General features: G+C 40.8%; 1 protein-coding gene across 5 annotated transcripts in view; it reads right to left on the reverse strand.

The window, feature by feature from the left end:
* Nucleotides 1–26,661, reverse strand: part of LOC122543507 (ciliary neurotrophic factor receptor subunit alpha-like) — a 381,254-nt gene that overhangs the window by 216,714 nt on the left and 137,879 nt on the right. For all 5 annotated transcript variants that reach the window (XM_043682503.1, XM_043682295.1, XM_043682483.1 and 2 more), the window contains one exon: nucleotides 25,701–25,779. In XM_043682503.1, the coding sequence (XP_043538438.1) occupies nucleotides 25,701–25,779 (79 nt within the window). The remainder of the gene's footprint in view (nucleotides 1–25,700; nucleotides 25,780–26,661) is intronic.

Consider the following 26,661-nt stretch of genomic DNA (forward strand, 5'->3'; position numbering starts at 1 on the left):
CGGAAGTTATTTGGGTGGAAGTGAGAAATAAGAAAGGGATGATCACCTTGTTGGGATTGTACTACAGACTCCCCAGTAGTCTGCAGGAAATTGAGAAGTAAATTTGTAAGGAGATCCAATTATCTGTAGGAATAATAGGGTGGTTATGGTAGAGAATGTTAAGTTTCTAAACGTAACTTGGGAGTGCCATGGTGTTAAGGGTTTGGATGGAAGGGAATTTGTTAAGTGTATACAAGAATATTTCCTGATTCAGTATGTGGATGTACCTACTAGAGAAGGTACAAAACTTGGCCTACTCTTGGGAAATAAGGCAGGGCAGGTGACTGAGGTGTCAGTGGGAGAGCACTTTGGGATCAGCGACTATACTTCTATTAGTTTTAAAACAGTGATGGAAAAGGATACATCAGATCTAAAAGTTGAACTTCTAAATTTGAGGAAGGCCAATTTTCACAGTATGAGGCAAAAATTTTCAAAAGTTGATTGGGGGCAGATTTTCGCAAATAAAGGGATAGTTGGAAAATGGGAAGCCTTAAAAAATTAGGTAACAATATTCCAGAGACAGTATGTCCCTGTGAGGGTGAAAGGCAAAGCTGGGTGGGTGTAGGGAATGCTGGCTGACTAGAGAAATTGACGTTTTGGTCAAGAAAAAGAAGGAAGTAAATGTCAGGTACAAACAGCAGAGTTCGAGTGAATCCCTAGAAGAGTATAAAGGCAGGAGGGGAATACGTAAGAGGGAAATCAGGAGGGCAAAAAGGGGACATGAGACAGCTTTGACAAATAGGGATAAGGAGAATCCAAAGGGATTCTACAAATACATTAAAGGACAAAAGGGTTACCAGGGAGAGAATTGGGCCCATTAGAGCAAGGCCACCTATTTGTGAAACAGCTGGAGATGGGGGTCATCCTAAATGAGTAACGTGCATCAGTGTTTGCTATGGTGAAGGTTATGGAAGCTAGAGAACTAGTCTGTTTTAATAGTTTATTCTATTTTTAGAATAAATAGTCTGTTTTACACAAGAGGTAGTGCTGGATGTTTTAAAATGCATTGAGGTGGATAAATCCCCAGTACCTGATCAGGTGTAGCCGAGACCTCTGAGGGACGCTAGGGAAAATATTGCTAGGCCCCTTCCTGAGATATTTGCATAATTAATAGCCACAGGTGAGGTGCCAGAAAACTGGAGGTTGGCTAACTTGGTGCCACTATTTAGCAAAGGTGGTAAGGAAGTCAGGGAACTATACTCCATGGAGCCTGACATTGGTGGTGGACAAGTTGTTGGACGGAATTCTGAGGGACAGGACTTATATATATTTGGAAAGAGAAGGCTGATTAGGGAGAGTCAACATGGCTTTGTGTGGGAAATCATGTGTTACTTACTTGATTGAGTTTTTTGAAGTAATAGAATGTAGAACAATACAGCGCAGGACAGGCCCTTTGGCCCTCAATGTTGTGCCAACCTGTGAACTAATCTAAGCCCATCCCCCTACATTATCCCATCATCATCCATATGCCTATCCAAGGACTGTTTAAATGCCCCTAATGTGGCTGAGTTAACTACATTGGCAGGCAGGGAATTTCACACCCTTACCACTCTCTGACATCTGTCTTAAACCTATCAATTTGCAGCTATGCTCCCTCGTACAAGCAGACATCATCATCCTAGGAAAAAGACTCTCACTGTCCAACTTATCTAATCCTCTGATCGTCTTCTATGTCTCTATTAAATTCCCTCTTAGCCTTCCTCTCTCCAATGAGAACAGACGCAAGTACCTCAGCCTTTCCTCATAAGACCTTCGCTTCAGACCAGGCAACATCCAAGTAGATCTCCTCTGCACCTTTTCAAATGCTTCCACATCCTTCCTGTAATGGGGCAACCAGAACGACACACAATACTTCAAGTGAGACTGCACTAGTGTTTTGTACAATTGCAGCATGACGTCACAGCTCCGGAACTCAACACCTCTAACTCAACGTATGCCTTCTTAACAGCACTAACAACCTGGGTGCCAACTTTCAGGGATCTATGTACATGGACACCAAGATCCCTCTGCACATCCACACCACCAAGAATCTTTCCATTGACCCAGTACTCTGCCTTCCTGTTATTCTTCCCAAAGTGAATCATCTTACATTAACTGCATTGAACACCATTTGCCACCTCTCAGCCCAATTCTGCAGTTTATCCAAGTCTCCCTGCAACATTCTTCCACACTATCCACTACTCCAGCGAATTTAGTATCATCTGCAAACTTGCTAACCCATCCACCTATGCCAACATCCGAGTCTTTTATACAAATGACAAACAGCAATGTTCACAAAACAGATCCTTGTGGTACACCACTAGTAACCAGATTCCAGGCTGAATATTTTCCATCACCCACCACTCGCTGCCTTCTTTCACAAAGCCAGTTTCTAATCCAAACTGCTAAATCACCTTCAATCCATGCCTCTGCATTTTCTCCAATAGCCTATTATGTGGAATCTTATCAAAGGCTTGACTGAATTCCATGTACACCACATCAACTGCCCTAGCCTCATCCACATGCTTAGTCACCTTCTCAAAAAACTCAATGAGGTTTGTGAGGCAAGATCTGCCCTTGACGAATCCATTTTGACTATTTCCAATTAAATTGTTGCTTGCGAGATGATTATAAATCCTATCTCTTATAATTCTTTCCAAAACTTTTCCTACAACAAACGTAAAGTTCACTGGTCTATAATTACCTGGGTCACCTCTCCTGCTCTTCTTGAACAAGGGTGCAACATTTGCAATCCTCCAGTCCTCTGGTACTAAACCTGTAGACAATGACGACTTAAAGATAAAAGCCAAAGGCTCCGCCATCTCCTCCCCAGCTTCCCAGAGAATTCTCAGAAAAATCCTATCCGACCTAGGGGGGCTTATCTACTTTCACACCTTCTAGAATTGATAACACCTCCTCCTTACTAACCTCAATCTTTTTAAGTCTAATAGCCCGTATCTCAGTTTTCTCTTCTGCAATAGTCTCCTTTTCCTGAGTGAAAACAGATGAGAAATATTCATTTAGCACTCCTCCGATTTCCACAGGATCTACACACAATTTCCCACTTCTGTCTTTGACAGGCCCTATTAGTACCCTCGTCATTCTTTTATTCCTCACAAAGCTATAGAAAGCTTTAGAGTTCTCCTTTCGTCTACCTGCTAAAGGCTGCTCATGTCCCTTCCTTGCTCTTAACTCCCTCTTTAAATTCTTCCTCACTACTCTGTAACTCTCCATCACCTCATCTGAACCATTTCATTTCAACGTCACATTAAGACTCCCTCTTCCACTTCACAAGAGATACAATTTCTTTAGTAAACCATGGTTCTCTTACCTTCTCACTTCCTCCCTGCCTGACAGGGACATACCTATCAAAGACACACAATATCAGTTCCTTAAATTAGCTCCACATTTCAATTGTCCCCATCCCCTGCATTTTGCTACCCCATTCTATGCCTCCTAAGTCTTGCCTAATTGCATTATAATTGCCCTTCCCCCATCTATAATTCTTGCCCTGTGGCATGTATCTATCCCTTTCCATTGCCAAACTAAATATAACTGAATTATGGTCACTCTCTCCAAAGTGCTCACCTATCACTAAATCAAACACCTGGCCTGGTTCATTACCAAGCACAGGAGAATCGACGTTTCGGGCATAAGCCCTTCTTCAGGAATGAGGAAAGTTTGTCCAGCAGGCTAAGATAAAAGGTAGGGAGGAGGGACTTGGGGGAGGGGCGTCAGAAATGTGATAGGTGGAAAGAGGTCAAGGTGAGGGTGATAGGTCAGACTGGGGTGGGGGCGGAGAGGTCGGGAAGAAGATTGCAGGTTAGGAAGGCGGTGCTGAATTCGATGGATTTGACTGAGACAAGGTGGGGGGAGGGGAAATGAGGAAACTGGTGAAACCCGAGTTCATCCCTTGTGGTTGGAGGATTCCTAGGCGGAAGATGAGGTCTATGTATTATTGCTGGAAATGTGTTGCTGGAAAAGCGCAGCAGGTCAGGCAGCATCCAGGGAACAGGAGAATTGACGTTTCGGGCATAAGCCCTTCTTCTGGAATGAGGACAGTTTGTCCAGCAGGCTAAGATAAAAGGTAGGGAGGAGGGACTTGGGGGAGGGGCGTTGGAAATGTGATAGGTGGAAAGAGGTCAAGGTGAGGGTGATAGGTGAGACTGGGGTGGGGGCGGAGAGGTCGTGAAGAAGATTGCAGGTTAGGAAGGCGGTGCTGAGTTCGATGGATTTGACTGAGACAAGGTATTTCCCCTCCCCCCACCTTGTCTCAGTCAAATCCATCGAACTCAGCACCGCCTTCCTAACCTGCAATCTTCTTCCCGACCTCTCCGCCCCCACTCCCGTCTGACCTATCACCCTCACCTTGACCTCTTTCCACCTATCACATTTCCGACGCCCCTCCCCCAAGTCCCTCCTCCCTACCTTTTATCTTAGCCTGCTGGACAAACTTTCCTCATTCCTGAAGAAGGGCTTATGCCCGAAATGTCGATTCTCCTGTTCCCTGGATGTTGCCTGACCTGCTGCACTTTTCCAGCAACACATTTTCAGCTCTGATCTCCAGCATCTGCAGTCCTCACTTTCTCCTCATTACCAAGCACCAGATCCAGTGTGGCCTCCCCTCTTCTTGGCCCTTTGGCATCTGTGTCAGGAAACCCTCCTGGACACATTGGACAAAAACTGATCCATCTGACGCAGTAGAGTTGTAGCATTTCCAGTCAATGTTGGGGAAGTTAAAGTCTCCCATAATGACCACCCTGTTCCTTTCACTCCCGCCCAGAATCAATTGGCCAATCCTCTCCTCCACATCCCTGGAAGTTTGTGGAGGCCTAAAGAAACTCCCAGCAGTGTGACCTCTCCTCTCCTGTTTCTAACCTCAGCCCATACCAGCTCAATAGACAAGTCCTCATCAAAAATTATTTCAGCCACCGTTATACCATCCTTGACTAACAAGGCCACACCTCCCTCTCTTATATTGCCTTGTCTATTTTTAATGAAAGATCTAAACCCTGCAACCTGCAACATCCATTCCTGACCATTCTCTAGCCGTATCTCAGAAATGGGCACAATAACGAAGTCCCAGGTACCTGTCCATGCTGTAAGCTCACCTACCTTATTCCGAATACTCCTGGCGCTGAAGTAGACACACTTCAAACCAGCTTGCTGTCTGCCAGCACACTCCTGTGACCGTGAAATCCTGTCCAGGTCCTCCCTACTCTCATCCTCCTGTGTACCGGAACTACACCTCAGGTTCCCATCAGTCTGTTGAGCTAGTTTAAACCCACCCAAATAGCACCAGTAAATTTCCCACCCAGGATATTAGAACCCCTGTGGTTCAAGTGAAAACCATCCTGTTTGTAGAGATCCCACATTCTCGAGAATTATCCATATACCTGAAACCCTCCCTCCTGCAGCATCGATGCAGCTACGTGTTCAGCTGATATCTCTCCCTGTTCTTTGCCTTGCTATTCCAAGGTATGGGTAACAATCCAGAGATAATAACTCTGTTCTAGCTCTCAACTTTCACCCTAGCTCCCTGAAATCCTGCCTTACATCCCTATCCCTCTTTCTACCTATGTTGTTGGTACCTATGTGGACTTGGGGCTGGTCAAGTTCTCCCTTCAGGGCTCCAAAGACACGATCCGAAACATCACAGACCCTGGCACCTGGGAGGCAACGCACTGACCGTGAGTGTCTTTCGTTCCCAACAACCTTCTATCTGAGCCTCTATTAAGTCCCCATTGACTAACACTCTCCTACTTTCCCCCTTCCCTTCTTTGCAACAGGGGCAGACTCTGTGCCAGAGACCTGGGCCCCACTGCATACTCCTGGTAAGTCATCCCCCCAACAGTATCCAAATCGGTATACTTATTTTTCAGGAGAACGACCACAGGGGATCCCTGCACTGACTGTTTTTTCCCCCTTCTAACAGTTAGTCAGCTTTCTTCATGCCTAGGAGTGCCTACTTCCCTGTAACTCTTTTCTATCACAGACTCTGCCTCCTGAATGATCTGAAGTTCATCCAGCTCCCATTCCAGTTCCATTATGCAGTTTTGGAGGAGCAAGAGTTGAGTGCACTTCCTGCAGATGTACTTGGCTGGGACACTACTGGTGTCCCTCACCTCAAACATCATGTAGGAGGAACATTCCTCTCCCTGCACTGCCAGACGTGCTAGTCTTTTATCAAAAAGTGAAAAAAAAGAAGAGAAGCTTACCTGATGTATCCTTGGTGTTTAAGGTTAGAGGAGGTGCTTGGGTGGGAGGCCCTTCAAGGGTAAGGTCTTGGGTTTAGAAAACACTCATTTATATAGCTAAAGGGGAAAAAAAGTCTCTCCTTTCCCAAAAACCTCTGCTCTGAGGTGCTGCAGCTGCTTAAAGTTTTAAATCAGTGACTCACCTTCCCTGACATGCCCCTGGTCCAAGCTCCCACTCTTCCTGCTGCTGGAAACAGAAATGGACGCGATCTATGTGGACTTCAGTAAGTCGTTTGATAAGGTTTCACATGGTAAACTGGTTAGCAATGTTAGATCACATGGAATACAGGGAGAACTAGCCATTTAGATACAGAACTGGTTTGAATGTAGGAGACAGAGGGTAGTGGTGGCCTTTTCAGACTGGAGACCTGTGACCAACATGTGCCACAAGCATCGGTGCTGGGTCCACTGTTTTTTGTCATTTATATAAATGATTTGGATGTGAACACAGGAGGTATGGTTAATAACTTTGCAGGAGACACCAAAATTGGCAATGTAGTCGACAGCCAAGAATGTTATCTCAGAGTACAATAGGACCTTGTTCAGATGGGCTGGTGGGCAGAGGAGTGGCACATGGAGTTTAATCTAGATAAATGTGAGGTACTGCAAATCAGACAGGACTTATACAGTTAATGCTGAAAAAAAGAGACCTTGGAGTGTAGGTTCATAGTTCCTTGCAAGTAGAGACGCAGGTAGAAAGAATAGTGAAGAAGGCATTTGGTATGTTTGCCTTTATTGGTCAATGCATTGAGTATAGGAGTTAGGAGGTCATTTTGCAGCTGTGCAGGACATTAGTTGGGGAACTTTTGAAATATTACATTCAGTTCTGGTCTCTCTGCTATAGGAAGGATGTTGTGAAATTTGAAAGGGTTCAGAAAAGATTTCCAAGATTTTGAGTAAAAGAGAGCGGTTGAATAGGCTGGGGTTATTTTCCCTGAAGCATGGAGGCTGAGGGGTGACTTAATCAAAGTTTACAAAATCATGAAGGGCATGGATAGGGTGAAGAGCCAAGGTCTTTTCCCTGGAGTAGCGAAGTCAAACATTAGAGGGCATAGGTTTAAGATAAGAAAGGGAAGATTTAAAAGGGAATTAAGGGGCAACATTTTCATACAGAGGGTGATGTGTGTATGGAATAAGCTGCCAGAGGAAGTGGTGGAGGCTGGCACAATTATAACATTTGGATGGGTACATGAATAGTTTAGGCCTAGAGATATGGGTCAAATGTTAGCAAATGGGACTAGATTAATTTAGGATATCTGGTCAGCATGGACAACTTTCACTGAGGAGTCTGTTTCTGTGCTGTATAGTCCTATGACTATGAGTCTACCATCTGGTCAGTCGCTGCGGAGAGTAACTTACCTCCTGAACCCTCAAAGCCTGTCCACCATCTACACGGCACAAGTCAGGAGCGTGATGGAATACTCCCCACTTGTCTGGATGGGGGTGTGGTGTAAAATTCCAAGCAGTGGAATGTGGTGAAACGGTTAAAAATTATGTCCCAATACATGTGTGAATCTAACCGGAATGGAGGTGTTGCTTAGTCCCGTGTGAATCTTCTTATCTGTATGTAACCAGAATGGAATGTGTTTTTTAGCCTTGCTCTGCTGTTCACATGAATGTTTATATCTGGAAAAGAATAAAAAGCTGGAAAAGTCTCCAGTTCGGTGAGTCTGCTCCGGGGTTACGTTTAACCGCCGAGCGTGGGTTGTTGGCAACCGCTCTACAAGAACTGACGGCTCCCAGTTTTTGTAACATGTAGAGTGAGCATAAACCAGACCCGTTGTGCGACACTGCGGGGAATAAAATGCCCATATTCTAGCAGTCTCGCCTCTTGGTCGTTTGTTCTGTGTCAGACTACTCTCCTACGAACCTGACCTTGAGAATTTTTTTAAAACAGGGGGCAGCTCCAACAACACTCAAGAAGCTTGACACTATCCAGGACAAAGCAGCCCACTTGACTGGCATTACATCCACAAGCATCCACTCCTTCCACCAACAATGTTCAGTAGCAGTGGCGTACTATCTACAAGATCCACTGCAGAAATTCACCAAAGATCCTCAGACAGCACCTTCCAAACCCACAAGCACTTCCATTTGGAAGGACAAGGGCAGCAGATATATGGGAACACCACCACCTTCAAGGTCCCCTACAAGCCACTCCCCATCTTGACTTGGAAACATATCATCATTCCTTCAGTGTCACTGGGACAAAATCCTGGAATTCCCTCCCTCACTTCATTGTGGGTCAACCCACAGCAAGTGTACTGCAATGGTTCAAGAAGGGAGCTCACCACCACCTTCTCAAAGGCAACTATGGATGGGCAATAAATACTGGCCAGCCAGCGACACCCAATCCCAAAAATTAAGAAAATAAAAATGAAACATTGCTACGGTACTTTCCTTCTTTTCCTGGATGCTTTTTTAAAAAAAATTGTTCACTGGATGTGGACAAGCCAGCATTTGTCCATCCATCATTGCCCAGAGGGCTGTTAATAGTCAACCAAATTGCTGTGGGTCTAGAGTTTACATGCAAGGCCAGAACAGGGAAGGACAGCAGATTTTTCTTGCCTAAAGGACATCAGTGAACTCGATGGATTTTTCCAACAATCAACAATGGTTACATGGTCATCATTTGGTTCTCAGTTTATTCCACATCTATCTTTTTTGTTATGAATTCAAATTTTGCTATCTGCCATGGATGTGAGATAAACCCATGATCCCAGAACATCTGCCTGTGGTTCTGGTTTATTAAACCAGGGATACTAATACTGCGCTACCACATCCCCTATTATGGTATTTGAACTGATTGCCATGGCGAACAACCAGCTTTGTCAATTCCTTTCACATCATTGAAACTTTCATGTTGATCAGTGAGTCTGCATATTAGCACGGTGACTGATAGTTAAAGTCCCGAATGCTCAGTAATGGTCTACTGTGCCTTATACAGTGGATAATGTGCAACCGATTCAAAGCCATTAGTTTTCTGCCTGCATGCAGGCTGGAAATACCACTCATGTTTTCTTAGAATAATCATCTTCTCTTCTGCCAGTATTAAAGACAATCAATACTATGTGTAACATAGATTAGAGAAGAGGAGAGCTGATGTGCGGTTAGATATTTATCCAGCTTCCAAATCACAGGAAACAACGCTTGGTGCTGGGTTATGCAAGGACAGCTGCAAAAATGATGTTGTTGTCAAAGTTCTAAGACTGGAATGTTATAATGATACAGCATGTTGGAGCAATAATAAAATATGGCACTGAGTGTGCTTACAGTCAACCCTTCATATTTACTTAACTGCATAGTTATATGGGATATCAGTCAGAGGCAGAGGCAATGTCTTGCACCACGGGCAGTGATACAAATCAGGAGAATTAACCAGTTTCAAGGGTACTATTGGGCACTTCTGGACAAATCACTTTAGGACCAGGCTGGTGGGATAAGCACCAAGTGAAATGCTCCATGATGGACCAACACTATTTCTAATTCACATCAATAATCTAAACTCCCAAAACAAATGCAGATTGAACAAATTTGCAAATGGTACCAAACTTGGAGAGACAGCGGAATCAGAGGAGACAGTTCAGCAGCTACACTGAGGTCTAGACAAAATATGCAAGTGTGAGAAACGACAGATGAAATTTAAAACCAATATAAATATAAGGTACAATGAAGACTAAGGGAGAATTAGTAAAATAAACAGTGGTCCATGCTGATAATGCCAAAGCTAAAGTTGAAAGAGGCATTGGAGTTGAGGAGGCTCAATGGTCAAAATCTCCAGCAGCAATCAAAACAGCTAATGAAACATTGAATAACATAGCCAAAACATGAGAAGACAAGTCAGAAGAAGGCATGATCAAGCTAAATACTGTTCAGTTAGACTTGAGCACTGGATGCAGTTCTGTCACCGACATACAATGAAGACATTGAAGCATTGACAAAAAAACCACTTCAACAGGCACCAGTACTGAAGGTCTCAGGTATGACGATAATTAGAAAATCAGACTACAAGGCCTTGACAGTATGTCTCTGTGAGGCAATTTTATAAATATCACACTTTTCATAAATAAGACACAAAACGGTATTGAGAATGACTAAATCAATCTGCAAAAGAGGACATGGACCACAGGAACAAGCTAGGTAAAGGTCACACTTTGGATCAATATCAAAAAGTCCACAAAAAGAGTCATAGATATACTGGAAGATCCCTGGAGAAAGCAGTGGAAATGGCAACCTTGGGGTTGAATTTGTTGAATGTTATAATAGGGAGAGGGAAATGATATAAGATCATTTAGAGTGGGTGAAATAAGGTTAATTCTTCTTTATGAATATGAAAGGGTTAACACTAAAGAAGCACATGAGCACCACTCCAGGATAATGTCATATGAGTTGTGGGCAGAACAGCTTACGATCTTGAAGGAGGGAGGCCTAACATCTGGACCTCAAAGTTTCTATCATATCAGGGGTAGCTTAGTGGCTCAGTGGTTAGCACTGCTGTCTCACAGCACCAGGGACCCTGGTTTGATTCCATCTTCAGACAGCTATCTGTGTGGAGTTTGTATGTTCTCCCTGTTTGTGTGGGTTTCCTGCAGGTGCTCCAGTTTCCTCCCACAATCCAAAGATGTGCAGGTTAGGTGGATTGGCCATGCTACATTGCCCATAGTGTCCGGGGATGTGTAGGCTATGTGGATTAGCCATGGGAAATGCAATGGATAGGGTGGGTGGAGTGGGATGAGTCAGTGGTGTTGATGGGCTGAATAGCTACCTATAACTAATTGCTAACATGTAACAAATTATATTTTGTTAACTCCAAGAGCTTCTTTGAGTTAGATCAGGAAGTGATTCTCCTCAACTACATTAGGCCAGGTAGGTTTTGTGATTTCTAATACTTCAAGAAGGTAATGGCAGCAATCTCTTAAGCACACACTGTGAAACCGAGATCTTTTGCATCCTCCTGTTTCTTTGTCCTTCCTGCAAAAATGGAAAATTGCACATTTTCTGACATTATGCGGCATTATGGCATATCTATATCCTTATGTAGTCTCCTTATGTCAACTTCATAACTGATTTTCATACTTATTTTGTATTATCAACAAATTCAACAACCACACCTCTCCTCCCTTTCTATATAATTTGAAAATGGTGCACTCCTAGCACTGATCCCTGGCACGCAACACACATTAAATTTTGTCAATCAGAAAAAGACACCTTTATGTGTACTGTTTCAAGTTAACTAGCCACTCTTTCATCCATGCCAAAATATTACTCCATTGAATACCAGTCTTTACTTTGCACATTACCCTTGACATGGCACTTGATCAAATGTTCTCTGGAAATTTAAAGTTCACATACTCACCAGCTCTCTTTATCCATAGCACATAACTTCCTCAAGGAAGCCCGACAAATTCATAACACATGATTTCCCTTTCACAAGACCATGTTGACTCTGCTTGATTACCTTGAAGTCTCCCAAGTTCCCTGCGATAACATCTTTCATAACAGGTTCTAATGTTTTCCCTGTGACAGATGTTATCCTAACTGGTCTGTAGTATCCAAATCTGTTTCCTCCTTTTTGAGTAAAGCAGTTAGATTTGATATCTTCCAGTCTAATAGAACATTCCACAAATCTCAGAAATTTTGTAAAATTAGACATGATGTATCAACTCACTATTTCACTAGTCACTTCTTTTAAACCCAAGAATGAAGTTCATCAGGACTCAGGGACTTGACAGACTCCAACAATATGTTCACTATCTCTTGGTTACTGTAGTTTTCTTTAGTTCCTTCCTCTTATTTCCTAATTTACAGATAATTCTTGGATGCTACTTTTATAGTGAAATACATTGAAAACTACCTGTTCAGTTCATCTGCCATCTCCTTATTTTCAATCATTAATTCCCAGACTTACTTTCAACAGGAGCAATATTCACTTTATTAACTCTTTGCTAAATATCTGTAGAGACTCGTACTACATTTTAATTTTTTTGTAGGCTTCCTCATAAACAGCTTTTTCTTAATTAATCTTTTAGTCATTTTTTTGCTGTTTCTTATATTCTGCCCAAACGTCTGACCAGCTACCAAGCTCTGTGAAATATTATACTTTTTGTGAAACTCGATACTTATTTATAACACTTTTAGTGTACACATTCAATTTGAAGTAGAGAGGAGTGGGTTCAAGACAAGCATTTTAACCTTAAGGACAATTACAAGGGCAATATATTACAGCCAACTAAAGTGAATTGGCAAATGAGGTTAAAGGTTAGGGTGTCAGAAATGTTGCGTGGCCATTTAAGGCATATTTCTGAATACACAGAATAGATAATTTGCATGTTTTGAGAAGAATTGATAATAGATAGAAGAATTGTTAAATTGCAATTTAAAAAAAGTCCAAGCGGAAGATCCATCCACACCATTACACTTGACCTCACTCACAATACAAATCTTCACAACCCAAAAATACCTCAAACAATTGGCGAACTCACCTCCACCTCAACCATCATCTTATCGTTTCCATCAGACATCAGGCAGTGGTCCAATATCCATCTCATGTTTCAATGACTCAAGCTGCCACTCTATTTAGTATCAAATATCTATATCTTACATAAGTTAAGAAACAGATCTACCCTTACCCTATATTCTATAATGATCAGAGAAAGTGGTCTGATATAACATTGAAGTAGAGGACTAAATTAACCTCACTCAAGAAAGTCAATTTCTGATAAAAATTAAAACCTAATCCCTTTGCTAGAAATACAACCAATTAGAAATGAACAGAAAAAAAATGTATAATGAGCATCCTAAGCAGGGACTGAACATTTTCATCCACAAATGTCCCTTCTTCTTGGCTCACAGTGCACGATTTCACACACCACAGTCATCCGTTAAAATCCAAACTCTCAGCATCATCATCAGGAATTTCAAATTTCCCTTGTCTCCCATTACTTTTAAAATTTAGAAGCTTTTAAAACTCATGTCTGGGTTAAACCTGTTTTTATTTTAATCTATCTTTTCTTATTTTTTCAACTTTGATATCATTGTGTATTACGCACATTGCTCCTATATCTTGGATCTGAGGAAGTTTTCTTTATGAAAGATACAGACAATTTATATTTAGCTGACTGGAGTTCACTTTATTCAAAACATTATGAGTTCATTGTTGATAAATGGAATCACCTTGATTGCAGAGTCAGGACTGTGGTCAGGTTTGGCAAATCAAAGTGTGTTTTAAGCGGTACAAAATGTGACTATTGGAATTCAAGGGAATGATTTTGTGGAATGGGTTACAAGGTCATGATCACATTGCTTTTGTACAATGACTCATGTTTCAAATACTGAATTGTTAGTGAGTGTAACAATTCAAAACATTTGAGTAAAACATGAAGTTGTAACTACACTTTTAAACATAAATGTCAAGAACCTACATTGTTTCCAAAGGAGAAAAATCAGTTAAAGAAACAAAATGCTTGACAACTTCATGGTGCTATGGCACTATCTACTACAAAGGGTGAAAGCTATCCCTTCAACGCATATCCCTTTTGATGCTTAGACCTTCCCAAATCTCTCCACAATAATTGGGAATAGTAATGATCTGTAAATGCACAGGTCAAGCCACTGTCACTCCAATCACTTCCAAATGGCAATTTGGACTTCTAATTGACTTGGACAAGCAAAAATTCTCAACAATCCTATTAAAGCCAATTAGGTCTTTTTGACAAGACACTATTTTAAACAATAAACTAATGGAATGTCTAAATTTGAAACTTCAATTTGACATTTGCCCTCAATTTTCTGTTAGATTGTGGATTTCTGTGATCTTCTGACATGTTTGTTTTAAACTGAGTGTAATAAGTCACAGGCCTTAATAATAATTTGAAACAATGAATGCAAACTGATTCAAAAGCATGACATTTTAATAATTTTCCAATTTGATTTGCTGAAGCATTCTGTGTCAATGAGAAGCACATGCAACTTAATTGAATTCTCTGAAATGAACTGAGTATTGTCAGCCAACCATGGAAAGGCACTGCAACAGGGTTTTGACTTTATACAGGGTGTGAACCAATCTTTAAAAGTTAGCTGTCTGGGAATGATTAAACCATCATTTTAATCTTCCTGCTTCCGAAGTCCATACTGAAATCAAATTAGAGTGTAATGTCTCTAATTTAACACTTCTTTCCCACATTTTCCAAAACTGTGGATCCCCTCAACTCCATCAGCCTTCCTCATCTCTCAAGTCTTTAGTCTGTTTAAGCCATACCAGTCTTGGTTTTAACATGAATTTCTAGCCTTTTATCTCACAGGATACTCTTAGCCTTGATGGTAAACTACACAATGGGTGTAGGAGAGAGGGGGTGAAATTAGACAGGAGCAGTGATCAAAAAAATGAAAAAAAATGAACCGAATGTAAAATGGCCTGCCAATTCTTCACTGTACGTTTTGTATATCAATTCATAACTAAATTCATACACCTGGGCCTTTCAGTTAGGTTTTACATTGTTAAAAATGCTTTATTTTTCAATCTTTGGAAAGTGTCAACTAGCATGCAAAAGTAGTTGAGAGTGTGGTGCTGGAAAAACACAGCAGGTTAGGTAGCATCCAAGGAGGAGGAGAATTCATGTTTCGGGCAAAAGCCTTTCATCAGGAGTGAGAGTTTGCAATACAGCATGCAAAAGTATACTAGTTGTAGTGTCGCAGTAGCAGCCCATTTCTACTTGTTTTTGCTGATACTAATTATTTCCAAATCATAAGAAATGGGAAAGAAAGAGTCTGGAGCTGGTACACAAGGGACTGGATTTTACATTGGCAGCTTTGAAGATGGGATTGGGACAGGGAGCTTGCAAAATGCAACACGTGGCTATCCCACTGCCCACCTTTCAGCCCCTCAAGGCCAAATAGTCCCACCTGAGAGAGCTTTTGGTCAATTGGATGGCTGGTAGCCATGTTTCCAACAGTACCAAGTGAGAGGACTAGCCATGATGAAGTCTATAGTTGGTGGCCAATGGAAATAGTCACTGCAGCCAGACAAGTGGCAGGATTTTAGCAAGGGTCAGCCCGACAGGCTCCTCCAATGAGCATTTTTTCTCAGCGGGGGTGGGTGGGGGGGGGGTAGGGAAGCTGAGTTTGAGAAGCCAGGAATGCCATGGATATACACAGTTGACTCACAAAAAGGGGGATTCTTGCCAAACACCAACTAAATTAATAAAAGCTGCTGCAGCATAGACCTAGTGTGGGCCTTCTGCAGGTAAAATAGCTTTGGAACAGGGTGAGACATTTTCACAGCTATCAATTAGCCATGAAGTCAACTCAGTAGGTCCAAAGGCTGGCTGTCATCTCTGTAGCATGAAACAGAAATGGTGGGCAGGGCCAAATGGATTTTAAAAATAAATACCAATAAACTGAAAGGAAATTGAAAAGAAAACAATATATAGTCCAGGGCATGGGTAAAATAGGGCACTGCAAACATTATGAAATAGATTTAACAATAAGCTTTAGTCTAAAAAATCATTTATTTTTGCACTTCATTGTTAAACATACAAGCGTCTATGATCTCCACGATGAAGCTATTTCATTCTTGCTTAGTAACCAAAACAAACAGTTGAATTTTCTTTTCCAAATTTACACTCTCCTCCAGAAGACCTTCACTACTTCTACTGTTGTGGAAAATGGCCGCACAATGGTAATGTCACTAATAATCTAGAGACCCAGGCTAATGGCAGAATGGTGGAATTTACTTTTCATTAATAAAATCTGGAATTGAAAGTTAGTCTCAGTAATGGTAACCGTAATTGTCATAAAAACCCATCCATTCACTAATGCTCCCTAGGGAAGGAAGTTACCTGTTGAGAGTGTGGTGCTGGAAAGGCACAACAGGTCAGGCAGCATCCGAGGAGCAGGAGAGTCAATGTTTCAGGCAAAAGTCCTTCATCAGGAATGAGGCTGAGAGCCGAGTAGGTGGTGAGATAAATGGGAGGGGAGGGTGGGGCTGGGGGGTGAAGGTAGCTGAGAGTGCGATAGGTAGATAGAAGTGGGAGTAATAGTGATAGGTCAGAGGGGAGGGTGGAGTGAATAGATGGGAAGGAAGATGGACAGGTAGGACAGGTAATGAGGGTGGTGCCGAGTTGGAAGGTTGGATCTGGGATAAGGTGGGGGGAGGGGAAATGAGGAAACTGGTGAAATTCACATTGATGCCATAGTGTTGGAGGGTCCCGAGGCGCAAGATGAAGCGTTCTTCCTCCAAGCATGGGTTGTTAGGGAGTGGCAATAGAGAAGACCCAGGACCTGCATGTCCTTGGTGTAGTGGGAGGGGGAAGTTGAAGTGTTCGGCCACAGGACAGTGGGGTTGGTTGGTGCAGGTGTCCAGGAGATGTTCTCTGAAGTGCTCTGCGAGTAGGAGTCCTGTCTCCCAATGTATAGGGGACTGCATCAGTAGCAACGGATAAAGTAAATGACGTGTGGAAGTACAGTTGAAACTTTGATGGATGTGGAAGGTTCCTTTGGGGCCTTGTACTGAGGTGTGGGGGGCAAGTGTGGCTTCAGGTTTTGCAATGGCAGGGGAAGGTGCCGGGAGGGGAGGGTGGGTTGGTGACGAAGGAGTCACAGAGGGAACGGTCTTTATGGAAAATGGATAGGGTGGGGAGGGAAATATATCTCTGGTGGGGGGATCCATTTGTAGGAAGTTACCTGGTCAGGCCTACAGACTCTAGAATCTAGATTAGAGTGATGCTGAAAAAGCACAGCAGGTCAGGCAGCATCTGAGGAGCAGGAAAATCAGGAATTCCTGATGAAGGGCTTTTGCCCAAAACGTTAATTTTCCAGTTCCTCGGATGCTGCCTGACCTGCTGTGCTTTTCCAACACCACTCTCGTCTAGACTCTGATTTCCAGCATCTGCAGTCCTCACTTTTGCCTACAGAGTCTAGAGCCCACAGCGCCATGGTTGACTTTTAACTGTCCTTTGAAATTGCCTAGCAAGCCATTCAGTTCACGGGTAACTAGCAATGGACAAAAAGTGTTGGTCTTGTCATTGAATCTCACATTCCTTTTTGATTTGATTTGATTTGAATTATTATTATCACATGTACCTAGGTGCAGTGAAAATGTTTGTTTTGTGCGCAGTACAGGCAGAGGTGCATTACAAAGTGCATTAGGGTAATAGAACAGAGTGAGGAATAAAATGTTCGGGCTGTAGAGAACGTGCCCAAAGAGTGAGATCAACATTAAATTTGAAATTTGAGAAGTCTATTCAGAAGTCTAATAACAGCAGGGAAGAAGTTGTTCTTGAATCTGTTGGTACATGTGTTTAAGCGTTTGTATCTCCTGCCCGATGGAAGAGGTTGGAAGAGATTATAACCGGTGTGGGAAGGGTCTTTGATTATGTTGGCTTTCTGAGGCAGGAAGAAGAATAAATGGAGTTAATGGATGGAAGGTTGGCTTGTGTGATGGATTCCATGATAGAATAGACTTTAAAAACATTCACGCAATTTTACCCAAGTGGACTTTTTTTCCCCAAACAGCTAGCATAAGCAACAAGTTACACTCCAACTGTGAGAAAATAACAAGGGCGGTCCTGTCCTCACCTGACATCCCTACCTTCTAAAGCTAACCAGGAATCACCATCGGGGTGTTGAATTTAATCCAAATCAACTTACTTTAAAATATCACGAAAAACATAGGGCGATGGTGATTAGAGCTGGAACTAAACTGATTTGTCTGGCTGAGTACTGAACCATCAAGGCAGCCCACCCATCACCCCACATCCTTTCTAGTACTATTCCCTCCTAAAAGGCGGTAAAGTCTTGAATGCACAAGCACTGCAATATGTAAATCAATTTGTCTCTTTTTGTCAGACATTTCAGGCGGAGTATAATTATCATTTTGTAACTGGCTCCAAGTTCTGTTAAGACTAGTCAATGTCGCACAAATTGTTACTATTTCAGCATTTGCAGCCACAGGCAATCAATCACTGTCAATCTCCTCGAAATATTTCTTAGAGTGCAAACTGTCTACTACCTCGTGTCTGCTAGGTCATTTCAATAATTTCCACACTTCATTTATTACATAATTAAATAGATAGAGGATTGTCCTTCAGGTCACCTCGGCTAATAAGCTACCTGCAATACATTACCAATGTAATTATAAACAATCTGCACCCGGGATGGCATCATTACCTGCTCATTAAGCACAATATTAATGGATTAAATGAAATTTCAGCCATTTTAGCATTATCATTATGATCAGAATAAAATCAGCATATACTGAATGTTACATGTTTACCTTGCCTTTAGGAGAGTCCACTTGAACTCACCTTGTGCTGAGTCACGACTCTGCCTGGTATTTGTTGGAACAAAAGAACAAAGAACAAAGAGCATTACAGCACAGGCCCACCAAGCCTGCACCAATCCAGATCCTCTATCTAAACCTGCTGCCTATTTTCTAATCATCTGTAACCCTTTGCATCTTGCCTATTCATATATCTGTTGATACATCTTAAATGACGCTATCCTTCCCACTCCTACCACCTCCTCTGGCAACGCATTCCAGGCATCCACCACCCTCTGCATAAAGAACTTTCTTTGCATATCTCCCTTAAACTTTTCCCCTCTTACTTTGAACTCGTGACCCGTAGTAATTGAGTCCTCCATTCTGGGAAAAAGGTTCTGGCTATCCACCCTGTCTACACCTCTCATGATTTTCTAGGTCTCAATCAGGTTCCCCCTCAACCTCAGTCTTTCTAATGAAAATAATCCTAGTCTACTCAAAGTCTCCTTATAGCTAGCACCCTCCATACCAGGCAACATCCTGGTGGACCTCCTCTGCACCTTCTCCAAAGCATCCACATCCTTTTGGTAATATGGCGACCAGAACTGTATGCAGTATTCCAAATGTGGCCAAACCAAAGTTTTTTACAGCCGTAACATGAAGTTGGGTTTTGGATTTGTGATCAACACACATTGAAATCAACTGGTTTGTTACTATGACTGGTAATGTGCTTTAGCACTAAGTAAACCAACTCACAGAGCTAATTAATCCATGATGAGCAATTAATAATATTATCAGTGACATGACATGATAAAAAGCAGTGAACGGCTGATAAGGCCTATTGTGCTTGAACAGTCAGCAAGCAAAGTAATCTACAGGGAGAACATATAGCTAACAATAATAATGTTTGCTAAAGGGCATGAGACTACCTTTAAGTTCTTAGTGGAATGTGTTCAAAACAGCTTGCTGTTAACGAGACAAATCTCTGTTGAGAAGATAGTTTAATTGCATGAGAAAGGCAACTGACCATGTTATGTGCTAAAGTTGATAAGAAGCAGGGGAAGTTCAAAGCCACATTATCAGAATATTCACCAAAGTTCCTAGTTTAAAGTGATTCACAGCAAGCCTGCTAACAAAATGTAAAGATTCGGAGATGCCGGTGTTGGACTGGGGTGTACAAAGTTAAAAATCACACAACACCAGGTTCCCAGAACATCACCTGGGTTTCTGGATTGACAGTCAGCAATAATACCTGTAGTATATCACTGCCTGTTCCCTGGACTGATTTAAAGTGAAAGGTAGGATCTGAAATATTGGAGTGAGTGACTTATCATTCCAATTATCTTGGTGTGCTGAATCATCTTACTCGTGCCTCAATTCCTGCTATCTCCCAAATGCCAAAATTGACTTCCCAACTGCCTATGTGTTGGAATTGTTTCCTCTTGGTACAACCAATGCTGTGCAGCTTTTAGATGGCATTTACACGAGGCACTGATACCAAATTTGGCCTGGGCTTCAGGTCAGCACATAGAATCATTATTCTGTCAAGTTTATACCCATTTTGGCTGCAAGTCAAATTTCTCAGCAAATCCTTCCCTCAGAACATCAAAATTGCATACTATGAGATGACCATTAACTTTTCTTGTTGCTGGGAACAAGTGCAACATTTGAACCTTTTCTCACAACTATAATCTTCTTACTTCTGGCAACGGTCTAGTGAATGGGATCTTTATATCATTCCCATAGTAAGGTTACAGAATTACACATAATACCCATCGCGACATAACTGTTGTTTTGCAAAGATTAAACATTACTTTTTTACCTTTATATTCAGTCTTTTTGTACATAATACTGAAAATCATTTGATTAATTCTTATTTGCATAATTTAGTGCATTTTGATAATAATGGGATTACCACGCAGAACTGCAAATGTTTCACAAAGCATTCTAAAAGAGAAACCTCAAAATGCAAAGATTTTAATTTATTTATTAATTACTAATTCAAAAGAAAACTCTTTGCAATTGGTTTTTAAGGGGCAAGCTCAAGGGTACACAGAAAGACATCTGGTTCATATTCCCTTCAGGCAGCTCATCAGTCAACATTGGCAGCTCCTTAACTTTTAAGTCCACTTGACACACACTTTCTCCTGTGAATCACTTAACCCTTCTGAAGACGTCCCAGAATCAGATTTCATCAGTCCATTTTCATAGCCGAGAGGCAAATCCAAGCTGTGTTGTTGACAGCTTTGGAATATTGAAGAGGAGTGCAAATCCAGCCTCACATGATTTGAGTGATATATCAGAAGTGAAATTTAGTCAAAGACTGATGTTAGAAATTTGAAACAAAAACAGCAAAAACTTGAGATAAAAAATACGTGAAGTAACAGTTTTTAGGGAAACAGACTGATGTTCTTATTTCGTAATTTTTCATTATTCGCTCGAGATGAGGGACTGACATTTATTGCCCATCCTTAATTCCTCTGTGAAAGGGTGCACAGCCACTTTCCTGAAGTGCTACAATCCAACTGATGTAGGTACAGTTAGGAAGGCTGTTCCAAGACTTTAAAACTGTGACAGTCAAGGGATAGCGATTCAGTTCTAAGTCAGGATAGTGGAAGTCTTAAATGTGAACTTACAGATGATGGTCTGCTCTCCTTTTTGTTCGAGGCATTGGAGGTCACACATTTGGGAGACTCTGCTGAGGGTGTCTCAGTGAGTTATTACAGTGCATTTTGCACGCTCCCAATGTATGTGTCAGTGGTGCAGGATGTGTTTAGTGATACACTCACCTGGGCAAGTGCAGAGTATTCCATCATTCTCCTGTTCTCCTAAAACGTAAAACACCGCAGGACCCCAACCTGTATTTAGAGCAATCCCTTTGATTTTGTCATATCATGTGGTATAGGTAGTCACATTGGATCAATTACAGATCATTTCCTTATATTACTGATTATCACCTCCCTCCCTTCACCTTAACCCTACTTCCTTCAGTATTATCCTGAAGGGGAAAAATAATCTCCAAGTACACTTTTTACTACAACTACAAAATCCTAATTATCTAGCATTTTTACTAGCATTTTGGTGGTTACTTTTGAGTCACTCTCGCATCACACCAAGTTCCCAGTAAAATCATCACTCTCACTTTGACGTTTTGCTGGGTATTAGGTTAATCTCTGGTCTATTAAATCCAAAGGACACGGAATTTTAAAAAAAGGTGGTTTAGCCATCCATCAGATCTGGCTGAACCTCATAAAATACACGGAAGTTCGGCTCTCAAGTGCTAAAATTGTGCAGTATTCGAGGATCAATGTTCAAGAAGGTTACTCACCATCATCACCACCTTTTAAAGGACAATTAAGAATGGGTATTAAATGTTCACCTAACCAGCTATGCACACATCCCATGAGATAACAGGTAAAATGCTTAAATAAGGAAACATCCTGCTTTTCTCATGCACTCCCCCTTTCCTCAGCTGACAAATCAGTATCTCATGTTGAACACCACTTGGAAGAAGAACTGAGGGTAACAAGGACACAGGCTGCACTCTGGGTGGGGAGAAGCACATTAATGAACATTAATAACCACCAGATTGTTGTAAAAACCCATTAATGAAACTAGCTTTTTACTTCATACTTACTTAATCGCTTTACTGAATTTAAATTTCCCCTGCTGTCCTGGTGAGATTTGAACTCATGTCTCCAGCGCAGTAGCTTCAGTTACGATTCCAAAGTCATCAAACAATTGCAGCATAGTGGTAACTAAATGTTTACCTACTAAAATGAAACTATTCTGTCTGTCAATCTTAATTGACCATTGTATTTTTAGCTTCTGTAGCTTTTCAGTTAACATATTGCTGTAAAAAAGATGCACTCTTTTCTCAACTAGTTTTCCTCATTATTATAAAGTACTGATTGATATGCACCTACAGACACAGGACTTTCTCCAATATGTTACACAGAAACATAGAAAATGGGAGCTCTTTGAGCCTACTCAACCATTCAATATAATAAAGGCTGATTATCCAACTCAGTACTCTGTTATTGCATTCTGTCCATCCTTTTTGATCCTTTTAGCCACAAGAACTTTATCTAACTCCTTCTTGAATAAATTCAATGTGTTTGTCTCAACTGCTTTCAGTAGCAGAGAACTGCACCCTTTGTTTAAAAAAAAATTCTCTTCACCTCAGTCTTAAGTGGCTTACCCCATATTCTTAGCCTGTGACCCCTTGTCTGGTCCGGTCTGAAATCCTTCTTGTGTTTATCCTGTGTACTCCTATGAGATGTCCACTCACTCTTCTAAACTTCAGTGAATGTATTCCTAACCAATCCAATCTCTCTTCATACTTCAGTCTGCCATCTCAGGAATGAGGAATCAATTCTATTGGATCAGTTATGTTACGATTCATACCCAAGGTGGGTACTTTAGATAAACTAATCTCGTAGAGGTGAGCAGTATCAATCCTTATTCTATTCTTATGTCAAATCCCCATGTGCAAGAATCAACAGAATGTGATTGACAATGTATAACCTGATTAACTTTCCTCTTCTTTTGTCTCACCAAGAGGCAAAGATTCACATCTAAGATAATCATGATGGAGAAAATCTTTTTATTCCTCTGTGTGTCAGTTTCACAATTCATCAACTAAGCCTTCAGGAAAGCTAGGATTTTTACTTTTTGCTTCAGGAACTAAATATCCAGTTATTGTCATTCAAACAACAAGTGCATTATTTCAGTTGTATCTTTGACTCGGTCCTAATTTTGTTTTGCAATACCTTGGGGTAGCACAGTGGTTAGCACTGATGCCTCACAGCACCAGGGGACCCAGGTTTAATTCTAGCCTTTGAGAAGGTGATACAGGTTAGGCTAATAAGATAAAGACTGGTTATGTTGGAGGAGCGAGGATCATCTATTGAGTACAAGACAGAATTGAGATAAGGGGAGCGTTTTCAGTTTGGCCAAGTATAACGAATAAAGTACCACACTTTAAGGCCAAACATATTTACAATATGTATTAATGACTTTGATGAATAATGTGAATATATTATAGTTAGGTTTGAGAATGATATAAACGAAGGTTACAGAGACAGGTTAAGCGTATGGGGGAAAAAACACTTGGCAGATGGATTATAACTTGGGAAAATGTGAAGTTTTTGGCATGAAGAATACAGAAGTTGAATATTATCGAAGTGGAGAAAGACTGCAGAAAGCTAGAGCACTGAAGGATTTGGGATTCTTGTGCATAAATGACAAAAAAAAAGCAGCCAAGTTCAGTGGCTAATCTGGAAGACAAATCAAATGTTGGTCTTTACTTTAAAGGAAATGGAGTACATACATTTGGCAGATCTACTAGAACGATCCAAGTCCTTGGTTAGACCAATCATGAAATACCGTGGACAATTTGGCCCTTTTTCTAAGGAAAGGTATACTGGCAGTCGGAGAAGGTTTGTTCCATTGATCTTGGGTAAGGAGCGGCTGTCTTATGAAGAAAGGTTGAGTAAGTTGGATGTGTACTCATTGAAATTTAGAAGAATGAGAGTAACCTTAATGAAACACATAAAACATAAAAGGTGCCTTGACAGGGTAGATGCGGAAAGATTGTTTTCCCTTTATGGGAAAGTTTAGCAACAGAGTGCATAATCTTAGAATAAGGGGTCGCTCATTTAAGACAGAGAATTAAGACAGGAATTTCTTCGCACTTAGGGTGATGAATCTGTGGAATTCTTTACCACAAAGAGCTATAGAGACATTAATCAATAAGGCATTAAAGGGTTATAGGGCAAAAGCAGAAACATGGTTTGAGGGATTAATGTAGTCATGATTTCACTGAACGATGAAACAGACCCAATGGCCTGAATGGACTACTTCTGTTCCTAAATTTTATGGAATATATTTCCACAGAAACTTAACTTCATGTGTCAAGTTATGTACACTATACTTTGTTATCGAAAATGATTCTCCAAAATACAAATGCATTGACAGCTGAAATTTGATGAGAGTTACAAGTAGAGGGTCCTGAGTTGAAGGATGAATGCTCTGGTGAAAAAAAATTATATTTGCCAACTGAAGTATCTAAGATCTTAAAAATTTTTCAAACAGTTACAACTCAATATTTTTAAAGAGTCCACGAGAAGCATATCCTCAAAGTTTGAAGTGAGCAAAATTGGCACAGCAAATTCAAGAGAGAATCAGATAAACTGTTTATAAAACAAAGAAATATGATATTTATCGTGTGCTGAGATATTGATTCCATGGATTCAAATTATCTATTCTCTTTCAATCATCTATTTTGTTCCAATACTTTTCCATGTTCCGAAATATCAAAGATGAACTTAAAATGATTAATAGCATGTTCAGTAATGATAGGGAACTGGCATAGAATGATTTCACTTTTTTGATATTTCATTAACACAATTATTAACACAACTGTGCATAGATAAGATTATGGAATTTTATTTTCATAGTACTGCAACATTCTCAATCTGTGTCAACAGTTTTATTGGAAAGCTTACGAGTTGGATACCATGACTTGAGGTGCTGTTGTTTAGAGTTAAATAGACAAACAACATTTCAAATTCTAAAAATAAAATCTAAATTCAGATTCCTCCAGCAGCTACCAAGAGTCAAAGCTTTTTGTAAAAAAATTAAAAAATAATAACAATGTCAAGATGTTTCTGTTTTAGGTACAGAAGCAGAGAATTATTTCACAACGTATCCAGTTCTATAATAGATAACATGATCAACTTGCTTTTACTAGAAAAGTGTGATTAAAAGGAAAAAAAGCATCATGACAAATCTAAGGAAAGATGTGTTTCCCCCAAGGTAGTCGTTTTATTTAGTTACAAACACCAGGGTAATTTATTGAGTAAGCAAATGGAAACAACTTTTTATCAATCTGTTGATAAGTTTAATTTTAAAACACATTAATAGTAAAAATATTGAACATAATATTAATTTTTTAATCAGTGAAATACACCAGTGAGGACAGCAGCAGGATGTACCCCAGCTGAATAGTTTAGGCTCAAGTTCAAAGAGTAGCCACTAGGTAATGGAAACACAGTTGCTATCTGTTTGTAATTTTGCATTACATTTTCTTCCTCCTTGAAGTAGAAATGATTATCAAAAAACCTCTGGGAATGAGAAGTTAAAGGAAACTTTGTTTACCAACTTACCCTGTCCACCATGGCCTTGAGCACACATCACCAAAACAGCCAGCACCACACAGTAGGCAGAAGCAGCAATATTTGCCATCTGTCAAGAAAACAGTTGGAATCATTAGTATCAGTCAGAGAGAGAAATCCTGGGACACAATTTACAGAGAAGTGCTATAATTGAGAATGATTTGGAGATGCCGGTGTTGGACTGGGGTAAACAAAGTTAAAAATCACACAACACCAGGGTTATAGTCCAACAGGTTTAATTGGAAGCACACTAGCTTTCGGAGCGACGCTCCTTCATCAGATAATTATCACCTGATTATCACCTGACTATAACCTGGTGTTGTGTGATTTTTAACTTTATAATTGAGAAGATCACCCTTTTTAAAACAAAAGGTCTTCTTGCTCAGATTTGCCCTTGCAACCCCCAGGAACTAAGGCCAAATTACCAGTAATAATAGGTCATCCTACATGACAATGAGCATTAACACTAACCTCTTTGGTTATACTTTTAATGAGAAAAATTGACAGGTAGAAATTTGAAGTTAATTGCCTGTGGAAACAGCACACCCAATCGCCCTTTTTAAGGTTAATGCAAACCTATAATTATTTGTTCTTTTTTCATTGGAGGGACAAAGAGTTCTATCACAATAATTTTGAAAATAAATACACCTGAATAGGGATAATTCTTGCAGTGGAAAACCACAGTTGTCAGCAACTTTTCTTGGATTTGTTCTATAACTAAATTGGTTTAGATTCCAGAATGGAAAAGAATTCACAGAAACTGCCAATAAGCAATGATTGGATCCATTGGTAGCGGTGGGGTGGGTGGGGATGGTACGTGAGGCTGACAGTTGAATTGACAGAGAGAAAATGTGCAGTGAGGCAGAGAAAATGGATCAACAGAAATGAGAAAAGTACATTAAGCATGGAAGGGAAGAATATGCAAGGGATGACCAGAAATAAAGATTGTCAG

The sequence above is a fragment of the Chiloscyllium plagiosum genome, chromosome 1 (genome assembly GCF_004010195.1).
Source record: "Chiloscyllium plagiosum isolate BGI_BamShark_2017 chromosome 1, ASM401019v2, whole genome shotgun sequence".
Classification (NCBI taxonomy): Eukaryota; Metazoa; Chordata; class Chondrichthyes; order Orectolobiformes; family Hemiscylliidae; genus Chiloscyllium; species Chiloscyllium plagiosum.